Source organism: Triplophysa rosa, linkage group LG23 (genome assembly GCF_024868665.1).
Source record: "Triplophysa rosa linkage group LG23, Trosa_1v2, whole genome shotgun sequence".
In the NCBI taxonomy this organism is placed as follows: domain Eukaryota; kingdom Metazoa; phylum Chordata; class Actinopteri; order Cypriniformes; family Nemacheilidae; genus Triplophysa; species Triplophysa rosa.
The window spans coordinates 11701010-11721329 of NC_079912.1; the positions used below are offsets into that span (position 1 = coordinate 11701010).

General features: G+C 37.8%; 1 protein-coding gene across 1 annotated transcript; it reads left to right on the forward strand.

The window, feature by feature from the left end:
• The first annotated feature begins 15186 nt into the window (after positions 1–15186).
• On the forward strand, positions 15187–19562 carry pi15a (peptidase inhibitor 15a). The gene is made up of 6 exons (XM_057322756.1): positions 15187–15312; positions 15670–16001; positions 16762–16880; positions 16989–17121; positions 17212–17327; positions 17839–19562. Exons 2-6 carry the CDS (start codon positions 15723–15725, stop codon positions 17972–17974), a joined length of 783 nt encoding a protein of 260 aa, XP_057178739.1. The 5' UTR covers positions 15187–15312; positions 15670–15722; the 3' UTR covers positions 17975–19562.
• Positions 19563–20320: the final 758 nt, after the last annotated feature.

The window sequence follows — 20320 nt, forward strand, 5'->3', positions numbered from 1 at the left end:
TTTTGGGAGGTTAATAGAACGTTCTTTCAGTGGGTTTTACGTCACTACCACCCACAGTTTTCCTCAACATATGGACGGGGAACATAAGTGTGTTTCCCTGACCATCTCTCGTTGACAAGGGTCAATTCATTGACACTCACTTCTTAAAAAGCACATGACCAAATTCTCAACAGTGGTGAAACTTTGCAAAAACAATACCGGACAAATAAAATGCATGGCTGTTGAGTTAATGCCTGATAAAATGACAATACATTGTAATTGACATGCAAAGGTGAAGTTTGGGCAAGAAGGGAAATTAATTTTACATTTGTAAGAATACATGTGTTTTACAGTATAGGCTACAGTAGATATTTTTGACATCTTTGACGAACCAAATTGACCTTTCTATACGGCATATGGCCCCATCATTCTTTCCATGTTCATTGCAATAAAAGTAGAATAATGATTGTGAGTTCAATGTGCAATAAAATAACGGATTCTACTGTATACGAACACATTAACCCTCCCCATCACTTAATGTTAGTTATTAATTGTGGGAAAAAGAGTTAGCCTTGGTGGATAATCTGTTGACATATCATAGCCTTTGCTGTTAGACATACAGCAGTCCAACTGAGCAGATCTTCAAACAGGCACCTAGTTCTTCAGCACCAGTTGCCAGTAAAAGTAAAGTGTTTTCAGGCAATACTCTAAGTTAAATGCCACTTGGACTGTAGAATCATAAGAAATTCATTTATTCAAAGCTGAAATCTGTAACCTTTTAATTTACTTTTTGTATAAAATAAACAACAATAAATCCTATGTCCATATACAAAGTAGTTAGCGGTCACCATTTGTAGGCTAAATTACAGGTCAATGGGCCTATGACGGTATAGTTTCATTGCATAATGTTTCCCTGTAAGAAATTAAGAGGGTTTACTGCAATTGTTGCCCTAATCCATGTAAAATGTATTATTTGCCCTGCAGCAGTCATTTAAAAAATGGCATGTAATCAAAACAAAGCCAAAAATCACATCACCATTGTGAATTCAGATGATTTAAGCAGTTATTTTTAAGAGGAAATTCTTCACACACAAAAAAACTATGCACAAGATTAGTTTTCCATCTAGTACACAAGATGTACAGTATATGCCAATGTCATGTGCCATTTTGAACAAAACATGTTTTATAGTGGAATCAGAGGTATAACTGATATATTGCATTCCAGTAAAGGACCACTAAAATTGTCTCTTTATGATGAATTTATATGCGTGGAAAAGAACCTAGAAAGATATCTCTGCAAAGACAAATATCAAAGGTGCCATTACTATGCAGTACACTCTTAAAAATGCTGGGTTGTTTTTAACCCACGGCTGGGTAAAATACGGATAAACCCAACCTGGGTATAAATTGCATTATAAATTAACATATCACTGCTGTCCTTCTGAAACCTTGTATCTCCATATTTCGTGATTTTTCTTTTTTGACATAAATCAATATTATTGCACCCTTTATGTTTGTCATCGGGTTTTGCAAATATCTAACCAATAAAAACTATTAAAAAGTGCTTGTCAACTTTAACCACAAAGTATGTAATCACTTAAAAAGTACAGTGTTTTTTCCATTTTCTGAAAAACAGCTAATTTGATGCGAGGGTTCAGAAGGACAGCGACGATATGCTGGGTGGTTTCAGCCCAAAATGTTGGGTTGTTTAAACCCAAGGTTGGGTCAAATGTAGACATCTAGACTCATTTTACCCAAAGGTTGGGTTTGTCCATATTTGAGCCAACAATGGGTTGAAAGAAATGCAACTTTAATAGAGTCAAGTATTGCAAGCATTCATTGCATACTATTTTATACAAGCTAACAGTGTACTTTAGAATTTACACTATAACAGTGACTAGTACTTTTGAGAAAAAGACTTGGATGCTAGATTTTGGATGCTAAAACAGAGTCAGTCTTTTCTTATTTCAACCAATTGTCGAGTATAAATTGGACAAAACCAACCGCTGGGTTATACTCAACGTTCTATCCATTATGTTACACAACAATGGCTGCTTTTTTCCAAAAATAAATACACAAATACACTTATAAACACGTTTTTTCACACCTGAATAACCCGTTTCATATATGGTGTCATACTGTATATTTGATATTGTGAAAATAAACACATCCTTTTAAATCAGTTTACTGATGTTAAAACAGCCATACTTGTGGCAAGAATTGCAGAGTCTTGCTTTGTCGTGATATTCTGTTTTGCTTCTCTCATTGGTAAATCTTTGCTGGTTGAGTTCAAGCGTGGCTGAGGCTGTTTATCTAAGGGTTTCAAAGAACAAATCTGTTCGTCATTAAAGCCAAAGGTCATCTTAAAGCTCTTACAATAAATCAAGAGCCAGAAACTGTTGTCACAGTACAGGTTTCCCAAACTCTGACGGGGTTCTCTTATCTTTGCTAACTGATGAAATATTTTGGTTTACTACAATTTTTACCATGTTTGGAGTTCTGGGGTCTGCTTTTACTGGCTCCAGGTCCAAGTTACAACAGAAAGTGTAGTTTATTTGATGATGGGAAAGAGTTTAGAGAGATTTCTTCTAACACGGTTCCCTCTCTGGTAATGTGATTGAGGGAAATGGCTGTGATGTTGATGTTTTTAGGTCCCTTTGCTAATCAAAGTCCTTAATGTTTAGGTGTTGGGATTCAAATGTATAAAGGTGAATTATGTTTCTCATCACAAAGGGTCTACCACTGGACAGTTAAAGGTTTGTCATTCTAACAGCACAAAGGAACACTTCAGGGTCTCAACCCCCTCCAAAACCACACATCTGGGGTAAAAGGTGACCAAATGGATACAACCACAGAGTGAGTGTTCAACCATTTAACCTAATGACACACATATCTTATCCTTTAGTCCTTTTGTGTGTGACACTAATAGTTTTAATAACTATTTTACTAATATGATCAAATTAAATAAACTTACAAAGTTGTCACAGTAGAGGTATAGCTCTAAGGTATGTCTGCACAGTAAACATTAGAGTCTCTGGGTAGAATCAATAAATTTTTTTGCCATTCTTGGATTTATTGCAAAGCATTCTGGGATTGGCTTTTTAACAACAGATACATTTTCTGCCTTAGAATTTGACCAAGAGGGGTTTTTAGTAAGCAGCATTGTTTCCAAACTTTCCAAACAGCTTTTGCATCTTGGTTCTGTCACGCCCCCGATCTTTTCCCACTTTTCCCTTTGTGTTTGTTTTTTGACGGTTCCCCATGTGCGCGTCTCTGACCCGCCCCTGTAGTTATCCCATTCATTATCTCGTATGTGTTCACACCGGTCACCTATTGTCCCCATTATCTCTTCCCTTTATATTCCCCGCTCACTCTCCCTTCATTGTCAGATCGTTTGGTTTACCTCCCGTGCGTTTGACCCGCTAAAGAATTTTCTAGCTTCTAGTCTCGTTTAGTTTCCTAGCCCTGTTTAGAGATTGGTTTTGTTATTTTTATGATTTTCTCTAGACTCCATGTTTTAGTTAGTTTGTTTCTGTACCTTCACCTGCCATTGTGTCCTAGTCTCCCCACTGGCGTTCACAGTGTCCTGCCTGACTCTCCCGTCTCGGACACCCCTCCGCATGGACTACGAGGATTCTCACCTGAGGGATTACCTTTCCACCGGGGCTCAGTTCACCGGTCGACGGTTACCTGCGGCTTCCGCGGCGGATCTCTGCCTTGCGGATTGTCACCCCGGGTTCTCCATCCTCCTGTCCTAGTCTGCGAGTCTACCCGTCTTCCAGCTCCCATCGCTATTACCAGCAGTTGCTGCATGGGACTCTTACCTGGCTCGGTTCGCCTCTGTAGGGGCTGCTCATTGACTGTCTTTTTCTGTGTGTGCACTCTCTGACTTAATAAAGCTTGTTTTTGAACCCCCGCAGTTGAATCCGGTCCAGTTCATGACAGGTTCCTCCTATCATGATCAACATCTTTCATCTAAGCACGTTACAAGATGACATATGTATTCTACAGTAATACGGTTTGAGTTATACATTAAACAATAGGTTTATTTTGTAATGTAATTCCGTTGGGATGAATAATTGTGATGGAATTATTGTCTGTCTGTAAAACGACTGTATGATATGATTGTCAGACCCACGCTGCTGATATCTGGAAGGTGCAGAAGAAATATAATTTGAGGTTTGCACCAGTGGCCACATGGTAATTGTTAGCGGAAAACCACATGACGAGATTGAACGTTGAAAAGATGAGCCAAGCAAGTCATTGAAAGCTGACTGGCAGCGTGACATGTTTTTCAGCATAGTGACGCACTATCGATTTTCAGTCGAATGTAATGAAAGATAATTCTTCTGCTAAAGTGCTTCTGCAAGACCCAAACGCCATGCAGATGTGGTTTAACATGATGTCATGCTTGGGACGTTGGAAGCCTAAACTTATCTGGGACTGTAACCACCAGACACCCCTCGAAATACACGTGCGTAAGTTCATAAACAGAGCTCAAATTAATTTACTTTTTCCATCCACTTTATTCCAGGAATAAAGCCTATGTTGTGCGAATTTTTTTGCCATATCTGCCCACTATAGGACAAGAGCCAAAATGGAGGAGGAAAGTGACCAATGGTGGAGCTGCAGTCAAAACAAAGACTGAGGTGATGCAGATTTGTGCGTCTGATGGTCTGTAAGCTTTGTCCAAACATTAAACCTTTGGATTACTAAAGCACTGTCTAACCAAGGGTGCCTGGTGACGTATTTTGCACCTGGAGTTGCTAAATTTGTTTGGTCTGCTCAACACAGTGTCTTTGAAATAGCAGAGTAGAAAACACAGTGAAATAAGAAATGAGTCCAGCAACATCAAAGAGTAATTCTCCAACATTAAGCACAAACTATAATATTGAATTTGGAAGTGGTAATTGCAATAAATCAGATAGTGTTTAAAAAAACATGCATGGCTGTTTAAATGAAGATTTAGCATGAAAGCACGACTGGTCATTTATGAGTTCATTTGTGATTAAATAGATAATAGCATAAATACACAATCACTTTTCCCACCAAGAGTAAACTTATACTTAAGAGGCATTAAGCTTATGCAAGTTGCAAATTTCTTTTCATCATAATCTGAGGTCAGTGTTTGGTGCTAGTGGAGTGGAACAAATCCAAGGCAGACTGGAATATTCTCATGGTCATCTCTGGGTCACGGCCAGCAGGGTTTCTATGCCAAGATTTCGTTGTTCTATTAAACAAGATGCTATCATGGCTTACTGGTACAATTTGTTTAAAATTAGAGAAAGACCTCAAAGCAAACCACCCTATTTGAAATTTAACAAAAGGAGATATTCCCTTAAACATCTTTCTTCCAAATAAAAGTGTTATCGAGCAATAATAATATATCAAGAAAAACTGGGACTGTGATGCTCTGTGTTTTTAGAGGCGATGAGGTCATACACCACAGTTACATTTAGATTGATGAATGACAGATTGAAAGACACAGAAATCATTAAATTAAAATAGATTCTTTGTTGAGCAAGCCAAACTAAAGCACAGAAGTTATGATTAATTTTAAGTTGCCAACATGCTTTAAAAAGCCTCTGAGAAGAAAACGCCCAAAACAGTCAATTAAAGGGACACAGTGTAACAGCGGACATCTGTCATTACAAGCACTGGATGTGACAAAATGAAAAACGAAAATTCTGTCATCACCCTCAAATCATTCCAAACCTGCATGACTTTCTATTTTCGGCAAAAGACAAAGAAAGATATTTTGAAAAACGATGTAACAACATTGGACCCCACTGACATCCATTTTTTGGACAAAACCACTGAGACATAAAATATTTTAAAATATCTTCTTTTGTAGAAGAAAAGGTCATATACAGGTTTTGAACAACATGGGGGTGAATAAATGATTAATTTTTGGGTTATGACTTATCCTCAAACAAAATTAATGTAGTGTAACTGCTGTCAATCCAGCTAAAACCATTTCAAGTTTATGGCTTGTTTATCTAACTGGACATAGCTGGACATGTATGGACATTAGTTAGTTTAATCTGGTTTTAGGCATTACCTGGGCTGAGGTGGTAGACCTGTTGATCTACAGCACTCATTTCTAAGGAAATGCACTGACAGTCCAAATTAATCATGGTACAAGTTAACATATATTATTGTGACAGACCCATACATTTCCACAACGATCTAAAACGAATAATGATCTCATAAACCTTTACATGTGAAGTGTCTATAAAACTTGTGCAATGGGAAAAATTCTCAGATTTCAACAGAGATGACCATACTGTATGCTTTACTCAATTAAACTTACACAAACATGTGTAGTATTATAACATATTATTGTAATGACTATAATTTATACTTTTTAAATTACTTTAAATATTTGATTAAATTTCTGCTCTATTTCAAAAATGTATATAGTGGTCAAGAGGAAAAGACTTTACTTACGAGATTACAAACACAAATTAACTGAATTCTTTTAAACAGCAAACTTTTTAACTGCTTGCATGGCACCAACATCAGTACCGGAAGAATCTAATGATACGAGAAAAATATGAATACATTTTAATTTAATATAGCTGCAAGCAGCAATTGACCCTTTGCAAGCAGTTTGATTGACAGGCAATCTGACCAATCATAATACCGATATTATGTGCCCCTGTGACTGACCGCCATTTTGTCCCACAAACAAACCAGTTCGACAAACCTTGCGTAGTAGAGCTTTGGTGATTAATATGAAAAAATAGCTTTGTAATAGTAAACAAGCGAGATATGTATACCCAGCTTTAAAGGGGTCATATGGCGCGAATACGTGTTTTTCTGTGTCTTTGGTGTGTTATAAGTTGCCCATGCATGTTTTAGACACGTAAAATTGCAAAAATTAAAGTGTCGTAACAAAATATGCATTCTATCTAAAAGCGAATGCTCACCCAGACCTGACTGAAACACCTCGTGTAACCACACCCCCACAAATCTACATCAGTTCGTGGTATGATTTGACTAAGACCGCCCAAATGTACACGCAAGTAAGGTGGGCGTACCTGTCAGTACAATTGCTTTGGAACCTGATGTTCCAAATATGGTAAGAGGCGTCACATTTCCGTCACACGCTTGCAGTATTCGACCAATCACTAAGCACTGGTTAACTGGCCTATCATAGCACACCTCGATTTTCAGAGCGATAAGCTTTGTAAAGAATCCGCACGTTTCAGAGAGGCGGGGCAAAGAGGAGATACAAACATGCACGGTATGTGGAAAATACAGCGTTTTTGAACCTTAAATCCTGTATACACATTGCATTACATCTAAAACAAACCATAATATTCATTTTAGCCGTGTCATATGGAATAGGCGGAATATAATACTTATATATTACTTACATATTAAATGTATGAGCAAGCTGGCAACATATACTTTGCGTCCCTGTGAAGTGATGAGCGCAACTTCAGCCTTCAGAGAGCAGCATTTGCAGTGACATTTTAAAGGAAAGACGTTTTCAGCAATGAAGTCGTAAAGCAACAGCTGTACCTTGTTTTTTGTACTTAACACAAATAAAGATTAAGACACTGATGGACTGTGAAAACCAATATTTAAAAGTTGACTTTCGTTTTCACAAAGAAGGATCACGGGCAACCAAAACTCTGCAACTCTGCCCGGATTTAATCTCTCTCTAAAATTGTCATTTCTACAAATTTTGGAGCAAATATAAACACTTAATACACCACATTTAGGTTAGCTATACATCCATTTGTGTAACAGTAGCCTACTGTATTTTGCGAGTTTATAATTGTAACGTTGTCGTCTGCTGGTGTGGACGCAAATATAGGTATTACAGTTATCTCAAATCCTGAATGTATCCTTCGAATGCATATTGCAGACCTTTTTGTCTGAAATCAGCGTGTCATTTTTCCACAAATTCTTCACTATTTCCCCAGGGAGTGCACAAATTTACACTGGGAGCGCATGGCTGATACCGAAAGCTTGTCTGACATAGCAACAGGAATGAAGGGGGCGGGGTTATGCATAGGATCAATTACGGGGTCAAGCCCAAAAATGGCCCAAAGGGAAATAATTAAAAACTCGTAACTCAAGCATTTAACCATTTAACATATTCTGAATCAACTTAATATCTTAAATTTTTAAACACATGTACCAAGTATCAAAACCTAAATCCATAAATCTATAAAGGCTCATGTAAACGGTTGCCAAGTCAGTATTTTTCACACAAATCTTTAATTATTTTTGTTGTTTTTATTATTTATTATTTTATCTTTATTAAACCCTTGCTGTGGGTTTTATATTTAGGTGTAGGTAGAAGGTGGAAGGTCTTTGTTCACCGTTGGTAATTTTCAAGGTAAGATGAAGTTATTTATGAAAACATACTGTTTATGATACTACTATTCATTGATTTTCAAGAAGATATTGTACGTATAACAGTGACATATTTTGAAATTTAGTATTTGGACCTGGGTCACTGGGCTACTTTTTATTGGCCATTGGGCTGTTTTTGTTACACAGATCTGGCAACCCTGGCTAGCCATTTCCGTTTATACAGATGGCCAAAGGATCCCAACATTTTCATTCCAGCTCATCATCTCCATCCTGATCCAACAAGCCAAACCAGCAACTCTACAGCAAACTACTGTACAGTTTGTAAACTTGAACATTTTTGCAGAAGCTACATGATGAAAAATACAGCAGAACATAAATCTCCAAAAAACATTTTGATTCTAGGAATTCTAGGAAACAGATTTATGGTTGATTTTGGAGACCAGAGAAGAATCTGCATGTATCTGCTCTGCCACTTAGAACATCTTGTGGTTTCCAACTGTGTTGTTTACAACATGACGTTAACTCAAAAGTTTGTCCCATTGAGCTGATGACAACTTTAGTTCTAATTCCGGTAAATACACATACTCAATTAATAAATACATTAAAAATACATAAATTCTCTCTCACTCAACAATTAGCCTTTCTTTTGTATACTTTGAACGTTAAATAGACAAAAAAAACATCAACTAGAATTAGAACACAATTTAATCACAAATGAATACAAAAGCATATATAACACACTATTCCTATCTTCTAAAATGCTTTCGACACAAAGGTTTTCTGAAGTTAGTTCAGAGGAGCTCAGTAGAGTCTTAGCTGTGAAAAAAGACCAATAAAAAACAAAGAAAGTAACACGTCAGTGGGGTGTATATCTGACATACAGCACTAAATTAGAATTACACAAATGCATTTGATTTTGATACATGCTCTTGATGTAGCCATGACAGGTAAAGAACCTTGGCCAGGAACATGGCCAAAACAGCTGACTGCCAAAGCTGCAAGTCATCTTTCATCTGCTGTCTAGACAGCCTCTGGCCTTCTGTAGCCACATTTTCACAACCAAGGGTGATCTGCAAAACCAAGAAACGAATTTCACTGAGCCACAATGCACACCTTTACTCTCACCATAAACAGTTCAAATGTCTAAGACAGTATTTTTTCATACACCTTAAGAAGAGTCAGATACAGTAATGGCCAAAAGTGATGTCCAACTTTATAAATTAATAAATAAAGAAAATTGTAGTCAATATACAGCATGCTTTATTTCTGTGGGCTTTTTTTTGCAGAGGATCTATTGACAGAAATGTAATATGTCTTCAGAGGTGAATAAAGACCTTACGTAATGAAGCGTTATGTTTTTATTACCTTAGAATGAGCTATTTCTAACTACATACACCACAGGCCCCCTGACATGGAATTCACCACGTCGTTTCTACAGTAGCCCTAAAAGGATAAACTGCTTTAATCAGCTACCGTAGTGCTTCGAAAGGGAGGTGGAGGGGTGGAGTTAGGGCTGGAAAAATGAACCGAAAATAAACCGCACGTGATTTGGCAATTAGTTCCGTTTTTTTATTCACAGTTTGTTAGTGGAGTATTGTAAAATGCTGCTGCATCCGAAAGCCAGAGGGCGCTCTTGTGCGGAAACTCCAAATATGCCCCACAGAAGAAGTTCTTAACACAGGAAATGCCTATGGACATCTTTTTATCACTGTTCCTCAAGCCTCCTCATTTATTTTTAAGATATTAAAGTATATTTATAATGTTGCTTTTTCAAATGCACATTATAAGCGACTCAAACTCACATTGCTTTTAGATTGAGCAGTATCTGATCACAGAGCCGTGCTTCACGGACAAGCTGCGTATAAAAACATAATCGATGCCTTTGCATAATCGCAGCGATTTAACAACTGAACTAGCCAGCTTGATTTAAGCAGGATTTAGTGGTAATCGCGATTAATCGTGTACAGCCCAAAGTGGAGTGATCCATTGGTCGCAATTCGCACCTTACCGCTAGATGTCACTAAATGTCATACACTGGACCTTTAAAAGTTTAGTGTGTTGTACCAACACTTTGATGTTTTAATGCAACCTGAAGGAACATTAAAAGCAAATATTGTACAAAAATGCCCCGGACATCACTTTTGGCCATGACTGTATACCAATATAGATTAAAGAGTACTTTTGGAACTGTTATCAAGTTTTGTTTAAATGTCTCCAGTGAAATACAGTTTACAGTTACAGTAAATGTGTGTTTGTATTTGTGTGTATGTTGGACTGATGTTTAGTTACATTCTTACTGTAATGCCCACTGGCCAAGTTTAGAGCATTTCATGTTTACTTGTTTCTGCGGCATTTACATCTGAACTTCTTGTGAAATATCTTAGCGTGGCCACAACGCTTATAACGCTTATAAGGTCCAGGCATCAAAGATGGCCATAAATGTCTTATATATGAGTGAGAATATTTTGGCTGCAAAGGAATGTGGCAGGTTAAAAATAGACACAGTGCCGTAGCACATCCAACCTATTTCTGAGGTGAACTCTGTCTGCTACCATGGTCATGTCCCCACACCTCGGTTGTATTTACTTTTGCGGGATGCACACACAAGACACAATTCACCAAGATTCTAATGTGCACAGGTGTTGTTTCTATACAGTATGTGTAAAAGATATTTAATCTGTGGTTTAGTAGTGTCCAGATTAAAGCAATTATGGGGATTCCTCTAACTGCACCAAGGTTGCAACAGGTCTGGGCTTTGTGCAACACTGTTTACACTTGATCTTGGTTTAGGAGCTGACTTTTGTCTTGTGCACTTGTCAAACCTGACAATAGGATCATTGAGCAACCAGCAGTGCGCTCTAAAACCAAGAAAGGACCCTGTGAAAGCATGTATCTAGACAACATGGTGGGAAAACATCTAGACCAAACTTTAGTTCTGAAACATGATCAAAGGGTTTGAGACCCTGCACAAAAATCAGTTTGCAACTGCCACTGTATGCCAACCAGCAGTGGACATTATATAACGTATACTGTAAACTACTAAATAAGATTTTCATATTAAAAATTAATTGTATCATGTCCATGTAGCAGCATATAGTCAAAGGTTGAGCATGGCAAGCATGGCCAAAACATTATGTGTAACATCTGGATGTATGATATCTCTTATGATATACTACATGAGTAAAGACACACAATTAATAAGATACACCGTGGCATAATATGTTTTATATTGAGGTTTATATAACAGTTCTTTCTGGTTTTCGAATCTGATTGGCTGCAATATTCCACCAATATCACCACAGAAACCGCTTCACCGTTTGTATCACTCCGCCACTAAACCAGACGGACTTACGAAAGTGAAACTGAAAGTAACACATGCACATTGGCAATGTCTCTTAGAGCAGTGGATCTCAAACTTATTCTTATTATAACTTAGGCCTTTTTTGTGTAGGGTGCATCCCTTTGCGGACCCCCCAAAAAGACTTATAATCTTAAATTTAGAATTTTAATTAAACCAAAAACATATTCAGTTATACAATGCCAGAACATCAGTTATTTTGGTTGGTGGTCTTGATATATTGCTATATTTCATAAAATGCCACAAAATCTGTGGCCCCCTGGAACCATCTTGGGGCCCCCCAGGGGGCCACGGACACCCAGTTTGAGAATTTGCAGCGCTCATAAATAGTAAAAAAATTACAGTGTGGAGCTTGCGGGTCTCGAGACGCACGTTTACATGAAAAAGCAATGGAAAAGTACCAGAGTGCAATGGGAATAACACATTCTCTGTGATGCATTCTAATTTAAAAGATTAGTACCAGAGTTACAGAGGTTTTTTAACTGTTATGCTGGGCTGGAATTCATGGCTGAAGAAAGTAGTTCCCCAGTTCCTTAAAAAAACAGAGGGTCCGATGTTGTTTGTGATTTATCTATGCCGTCGAACTGTTGTATAAATGCAATATCACTAGTGCTCGGCCTACGTCCTCGTGCCTCTGGCTTAATCACAGAAACACTGATATAGAGCACTATCATACTCCTACTCAAGCAACATTGTTGTATTAACAAAATATATGACGTATAGTAGAACTATGACGTATATAACCCCATTGGTTGAGCTGTCATGTCAACACATGAAATTTTGTTCAACCATTTTGCGAACCCAGTAGGCTGTTATATTTTGAAACTCATCCTTAAACTTGTGCTTTCTAAACTTGTGTCTTTATAAATATCATCTCAATAAGAACTGAAAGTGCTTTTCAGAATCAACAAGCCATTTAAGCACAAAACGCACAAATGACTTCCACACTGGAAAAGATCCCTGAGTCTGGCCTTTTCAATGACAACAAATAAAACCAAATTATTGGTGACTGCACAAATGAAATCAAAGCTCCTGCGTAGCTCTCAAATCCGACCCCCGAGGACAAACACTGGTTCTGCTAAAGCAATGGTGTTTTAGTTTTCATTCACACACTGATGACTGCTAAGTGATTTTCCTAGACATGCTGTTCTCTGCCAGAGGAGAAACCGAAGCCTGGGGTGGAGTTCACAGCTGTGAGCTGTGTCTGAATGGACAGGCTAAAGGCACACTGATGAACTCCATGATGTGTAGCCTCTTTTGCGTCTAACCCTGTTGGCATCAGCGGGGCTTCCGCGAGGCCACTGAGAGGGAGAGTGAAGGGAAACTTGGAACATAGCAATAAGTAAATAAATGTTCTGTCTGAAAAAGGTGGGCTTCTTTGTAACAGTCCTCTGCTTGCAGTCTCTCCCTCGCAAATGAGAAGAGATGATTTGTTTCACTGTGAGATAATGAAACTACCTGTGACGGAGGTGACTGTTGATGTTATAGATTAACATCATGATTCGAAAGATGGTTGGGTACCGTATATGGTTAGGGAAAATTGTGCCACACATGACCTGAAATAGCCACTGGTGATATTTTTTATTCCAACATTTCTGCCTATCTCAAACCACGACCCAGGAAAAATGTTTGATTTGATCAGATGTTGCTCTTTCAAAGCTCAGAAGAATAAAAGGAGATTATGTTAATTATGTAAACTTAAAGTATCAACCTGTCTCAGATGTTTCTCCTAAAACTTCATAGAAGAAAGAAAAACGCAAGAAAGATGCAAATGAAACACAAATGTTGAGTGCTCAACAAGGTACAGCGTCAACTTTACAAACGGCGCGGACAGCGCATGCTCACGTGGTCCTTTTACGCTTTCTGCTTTGACGTTGTTGGGCAGATTTCACTAAAGTATAAATGCTAGACACCGTTGGGTCTTACCAGAAATTGCAGGTGAGGTATCCATTTTAAATACAGAACGTAAGATACGCGTTATTCTACATTAAGACTAGCTCTGTGTTGATACACTTGTTTGTGCATACAGTTTGTCAGTAAGAAATACATGAACTCGTTTTGAATGCTAAATCATTAATTAAAATACAATTTGTAAACCATTGCCTTATAGGGATTGATGTTTTGTCTTTACAATGCAAAGAACGAATACTGTCAAGCAGACATCTACTGATGAGTTGACAGAAACATACTGTATGTGGTGTGTTAAGACAAATGTACGTCTGTCCAGGTGTGTGCATCAGTAAAATTAGAACAGGTGCAGTGAGGTCATAGTGAAGGCTGATTATTAGTGTGTTTACACTTAAGAGTGAGCAGAATTTGGATTGGCAGAATTTGATGGAGGTTGCTATTTTGACTGTTCATGCTGCTTGACTTAAGGATAAATGCCACATTGACATGTTCCTTGAAATGTGCAAGTCAAATGTGGTCAAAATGAAAACGTTTTTTTTATTGACAAATTGCAGCACAACCTGAAATATTTTGTTTACTTTAAAGTTTTTACTTTGCTTAAAGTATAATAAAAATATAAAATAAAATGAAAGTAAAGCCTACAAACTGTAAGTGTGACCTAATTTTCAAATAACAAAGTGTGTTAACAGTCTGAAGCATCTTGAAGTAGCATATCTAACCCACAACATGATACTTCCTGTCATTTACCCCTTTGCAGACTGAACACAAACAGATTGCCCCATAAAATTGTACAGATTTCATCATGTATGACTGCTTCATCTTCTCACAATTCTAGCTCTTCCATCACTTCCAAGAAAGTTTGGAAACCACTAGCTTTTGTGCAGATGGGTAGGGTTGGGGGGCTTCTGCGTCACGTTGCTTTAATTTGTGCGCCAGCTGCCAAAGAAAATGATTATACTGCTGAGGGGGTTTTGCCCTTGGCTTACTAACTGCTATGGCACGCTGAATTGGCTGGACACGTATCGCCACTCAAAATATACAAATGTAATCTATATAGGCTAATGAATTATCATAAACAAGACATAAAAACTAAAGTGGTGAATAGCTGGAACATAGCCCTTGTATAAAACTTTTTTTCCAATTATTCTTGAATGTCATAATACCTTGACTGTTTTAGCCACTCGACGGTTGTATTTCAACTTCATATTTTAATGATTTACTAGTCTTTGCAAAACCCATAAACATCGGTTTTACATGTATGCCTAAATTAATAGGACTGTTATTCGTCTGATAGAAGTTAGTCTACTTTTCATTTCTGTTGCATTAACTATCCTATAGTTCGCATTCATATTTGGGTCAAATGGCTCATTGCATTTTGGGGTCACTGGATTATTCACTCGCTTATCTTTTCTTTTCTTTTCTACTCTTGCCAGCTGTGCAAACTAAAAGCAGATGTTTTGATTAAGCCTGCTTGGATCTGACTGCCAGAAAACTGATATAAGAAACAGAGCATTACGTCTACGATGATGTCGCGTTTCAGGTGACGGACGGGGCGGAACCCCGCGCACCTTCAAAGCCGCAACATTTCCTGAACCGGCACCGCAGCCGTATATAAACCGACAGCGCGCCTCAGCAGGGAGAGTGAGATCTCTGAGAATAAAACCAAAACTGCTGCTATTTACACACTGACAAAGAAGAGACGTGTTTATATCTGCTCTTACGTTTATCAGAAGGTATGGAAATTTGTGTTTTTAAAAGCAATTTGCTACTTTTTTATTTGATTGTTGGTTTAATGTGACATTTGTATATTGCATTTTATATGCGTAAAATTTCATTTAAACACGAAATTTGATTTGCATTTGTTATTTGGAGAAAAAAGATTCTGTAGGCTATTTATGTTACAATTTACAATATTCGTTTATATTTTTACTGAAATCCTAATACGTTAATATATTTCAGAACCATTTTTGTTCCTTTTCATTTAAACAATAATTAGCATAATTGACTGCATACGAATCTACGGTTATATTACTGGCAGAATGAGGTTTCATCATTAGTATAGTAAATTAAAAAATATTTACATTTTACAGGCAGGCATTGTACCAAAGGAAGTTCGCCGTTTATCACATATCAGACATCAATCATGAATGCAAACCGCTTGGCTATCGACATTCTGCTCTTGTGTATATCCTGTGGAGCAAGTGCCCTGGCAGCCTTCAATCCCAGTCTGTCTTCATCTGCTCCAGCGAGCAATTTCACTGATACTGCCTCCGCGCCTCCCAAATATCTCACCGAGGCTGCGAACCTAGCCAAAACCAGAAGGAAGCGTTATATTTCCCAGAATGACATGCTTGCCATTCTCGATTATCATAATAAAGTCAGAGGAAAAGTCTTCCCCCCAGCCTCAAACATGGAGTATATGGTAAGTCTCTATCATTTAAACTTTCTAAATATCTGATTCTGAACTGTACAGTTCTGAATTCTGAACTTTTGTTTTTCAGTTCACCGGGTTCAGTAGCGTTTATATATTTATTTCTGTAACAGTCTGGCGTTTTGCCTGGAAAGCGCGCCGCTGCTGTTGTACTGTATCTGAACACATCAACGCGCAATTGCGCGCGTGTAACTAACTCGCAGGGTGCAAAAATGACGAATGTCTCCGTGTCCTTTTGGCACCAGAAGCTGCTGGGCAGATTTAATTGACAGGGACCACCAGAATAGATCCTCAACAGCAGAGATCAATGTGCACCGAAATACCTACAAAAGTGCACAGTCATGCAGTATCCGAAATGTTGATTTAATCAAATGTTGGATTATTTTGGGAGAGTATCTTGAATTTTGTAATCGATTTTACCGTAAACAAGGCAGGAATTATTCAATGGTCTTTTGTGGTCACTAGTCTAGGACAAAATGCTGACACAGCATTCATTGTTTTGTCAATAGCTTGGTTTAAGGCTCCTTCGGGTCACTTGTGAATCAATGGAATCTTTGTAATGCTTGAAGCAGAAAGGTTATACCTTCAATGAGACATTTACAGAAACAAACACTCTTGTTTTTTTAGGCATGTTGGCAACCTTTATTATCTCTGCATAGGATTCTTTAGAAACCCAACACGGTCCCTTCACAAAATGATTTATTGCAAGAATTTGTCAAAGGATCTGATTGCAACATATTTTTCGTCTTAGGTGTGGGATGACACTCTTGCTAAGACAGCAGAGCAGTGGGCCTCCACATGTATTTGGGATCATGGTCCTCAAAGTCTTCTTCGATTTCTGGGTCAGAATCTTTCAGTCCGAACAGGAAGGTGTGTATTTTCACACTTATTTACTGTCTGTGGGCAGTGATGTTCGATTTTATTGTGTTTTATCATTTTCACAAGATTTCAGTTTTTCAATGTCTGGATTGCTTGCAGGTATAGATCCATTTTGCAGCTGGTGAAGCCCTGGTATGATGAAGTAAAGGACTACTCTTTTCCTTACCCCCGAGATTGCAATCCCAGATGCCCCCTGAAGTGCTATGGACCAATGTGCACCCATTATACTCAGGTGAGATGATCATCGTGGTGCAACAACCCTCTTACTGTATGATCATTTTCAGGTGTGCATCCATTTTGACCATATTGCTGTTGTTACCAGATGGTGTGGGCAACCTCAAATAAAATAGGATGTGCCATCAACACATGCCATAATATGAACGTGTGGGGTTCTGTATGGAAGAGGGCAACATACTTGGTGTGCAACTATTCTCCAAAGTAAGTCCAAATTATCTGTACCAACAGTTAGGCCTACACATGCACAAACCTTAAAGTAGCAACTTGACACTTCTCTGTTAAAAAGATTTTTGACGTGGACACACACAGTGTCTTCTGGTTCAAAGACCTAGACGACCTCTTGCATTCCTGTGCATGTGGAATTTTAGTGGAATTCTGCCTCTAATTCAGGAATCAAAGAACCATAATCTTGTCTAGCATGTGACTTATGACCTCCTTTCTTTAATCTTATAAAGCAGTGCACTTGTGTACGTTGTTATGCTACTGTTTAGCCAGATATTTTTAAACTGGAGACCTGTCATACTGGCTGAGAACTAGCAAACCCAGATTGATTTAAAGCTTGTTTTTCAAGACACTTCACTAAATCAGTTGGTAAACGTTCTACTTCCCAAACTGGGTTTAGTCTACAAATATAAAGTAACTGTGTATGAACAAATTCATATCAGATCTATGCATATCATACCTAACAGCATGATGTTGTTGTTGTTTACAGGGGAAACTGGATTGGTGAGGCCCCATATAAAGTAGGTGTACCTTGTTCCATGTGCCCTCCAAGCTACGGAGGATCATGCAGTAACAACATGTGCTTTCCTGCTGTGAACTCAAATTACCTGCACTGGTTCAAATAAACACAGGCACATGCCCCATCACAGAGACGCTCTCCCTCGTGGGAATTTGCACAACATTCCTGCATCCCCCATTTTGTACATATGGGCCATATAGGATCACGGGTTGCAAGGCAGCATGTTTTGTATGTTTATAAATTATTTTTACACGTCTATACTTTGTATTACTATTAATGTTGTTTTGTTTATTAAATCATTTATTGGAAATATAGGCTCTTTACTAAGGGGGACTCTACTGTGATCAATACATAATTGGTGCTTACGGTATTCAGAGGAGAGCCATAGTCTTAATCGACACGACTCTTATTAAGCCTTGTCAGCAAAATTAGTCTAACAATGTTTATATTTGCTGGCTAAGTGTAATGGGCATCTAGAACTGTAACTCTCAAGGTTGTATTTTGCAAGATTCGTTGCTGTACAGACAATGGGGTGTGATTATCAGTAATACTGTTTAAGTCCAAGTTAAACAACAGACCTTGGGTCAAGCAGCCTGTTTTGTTTGATGTCACGTATAATAACCCTGAGGGTTGATTTTAGGTGCTTCATATGAGATAATAAGCTCTTAAGCGGTACTGTACATCACTGGCATGACTGTTCTTCTCACCAGCGTCATCTGTGATGCTTTGGGTGTCTTTTAGGATATGTCCAATTTCTAAAAGTAATCTGTGTAATTTCTTTTGACATTAATTTAATTTGTCATTTATAGGCAAATTTACCTATAAAGTATAAACACTTTTGGTGGTGCTTTCAAATGGAGCTCGACATAGCAACGCTGGTTCAACCAGTTAAAACAGTCTTTATTTTTGTAAAAATGTAATGTGGCACAGAAATGTCAAAATGTGCTTGAAGATCATAAATATAGATTAGAAGTAAAATATAAACCCTTTACATTTGCGACCCCACATTTGTTTTGTAAAACAAATCATTTAACAGGATGGCTAAGCATTCTGTACTCTGATGGAATGTTAAGACAGATTAATATGAGAACGTGTTTGATATGTAAATGCACCTTATCTTCATTTTTTAAATTTCTAAACATTTTTTTATATTTTCAATAGTTGGGTTTATTCATGGTGATTTTTACCTGCTGTGTATACATTTATTTTATATTCACAAGTTCATTGTCTGTACAATGCATGCGTAACAGTGGCACTCAGTTAGGGGGAAATGTGTATTGCATTGATAACTGTCTTTCAGTAACAAGGTATTTATCATCTGAACTGTACTGTACATAGTTTTTTATACAAATTATTTTAAATGGCTGTTTTAATATGAAGCAAGTGTTTTTGTTATTTATACCTGCCATTTTGTGCATCATTGCAAAGATCAGACAGCTTTCAAATAACCCATTACCAAGTTCAATCACATTCATTTACGGTTTTTCTCGAAACAAGAGTTTTGTTTTAAGGTTTAGAATGTAAATAAACAAGGTTGAAACAATTTTAAATTAGACTTATAAGCAAAGCAAATTCATTTCAACCAGAAACTATTATAATTAAAGCAGAAACATTATTTGAAATATGTGTTCAACGTATGATTTCAATTTCAATTTATAATTTATATCCAGTCTGTTAAGGATGTATTTTGTATTGCTGAATAAAGTTGAAAATCATTTCGCTTCAAAGTTTGTTTTTTATTCTCGAGTTATTCTTATTTAAATTTCTCTTGCCTTTGTCTCTCTTTCATGTCGCAAAAACAGTCAGATCTGATAGTTATTATGGGGTTTTCTGAGAAACTTCCTCGTCCCTGCTCCTTTTGATGCTCTGTTTCCACTTCCACTTGTGCATTGTAATTGTAAGTCTACTTCTTTGATATGAGAACTGGTTACAATTAAATCTTTCTAAGAAAACGTTGACTTTGGCCCAGTTCTACACAAACACTATGCATGTGATCTTGCGAGAGGCGAATGAAACCGATGAACCCGGTGAAAGCAGGCCCTGCCTCGTGCGCTCTGGTAGAGGGGTGGGGCAAGTGGTCAGACACACACTCATAGCCACCAAATTCTGCAGACTTGGGAAAAGTATCACAAGGAAATATGATGCCAGAAATGTTTTGATCTATTGGACAGACGCAGCCGTTTCTTCTACTTTCAGCTGTGAGAGAGGAGCGGCATACAGCCAATGGCATACAAAGACTAGCAAGCCATGTACTCTAAACCTAATGGAATGCAGCAGTTGTGAATAATATGCAAAATAATTCAAAAGATTGTGTTTCACAGGAAGTTTCATGGGAAGTAGGTGAAGAACAGTGCATGGGTGAACTGAGAAGAAAAATGCATAAAACAACTATGGATGTGTATATGACCTGTGCCCTACATTCCAAATCTTCTAAGGCCATACAATGGCATTG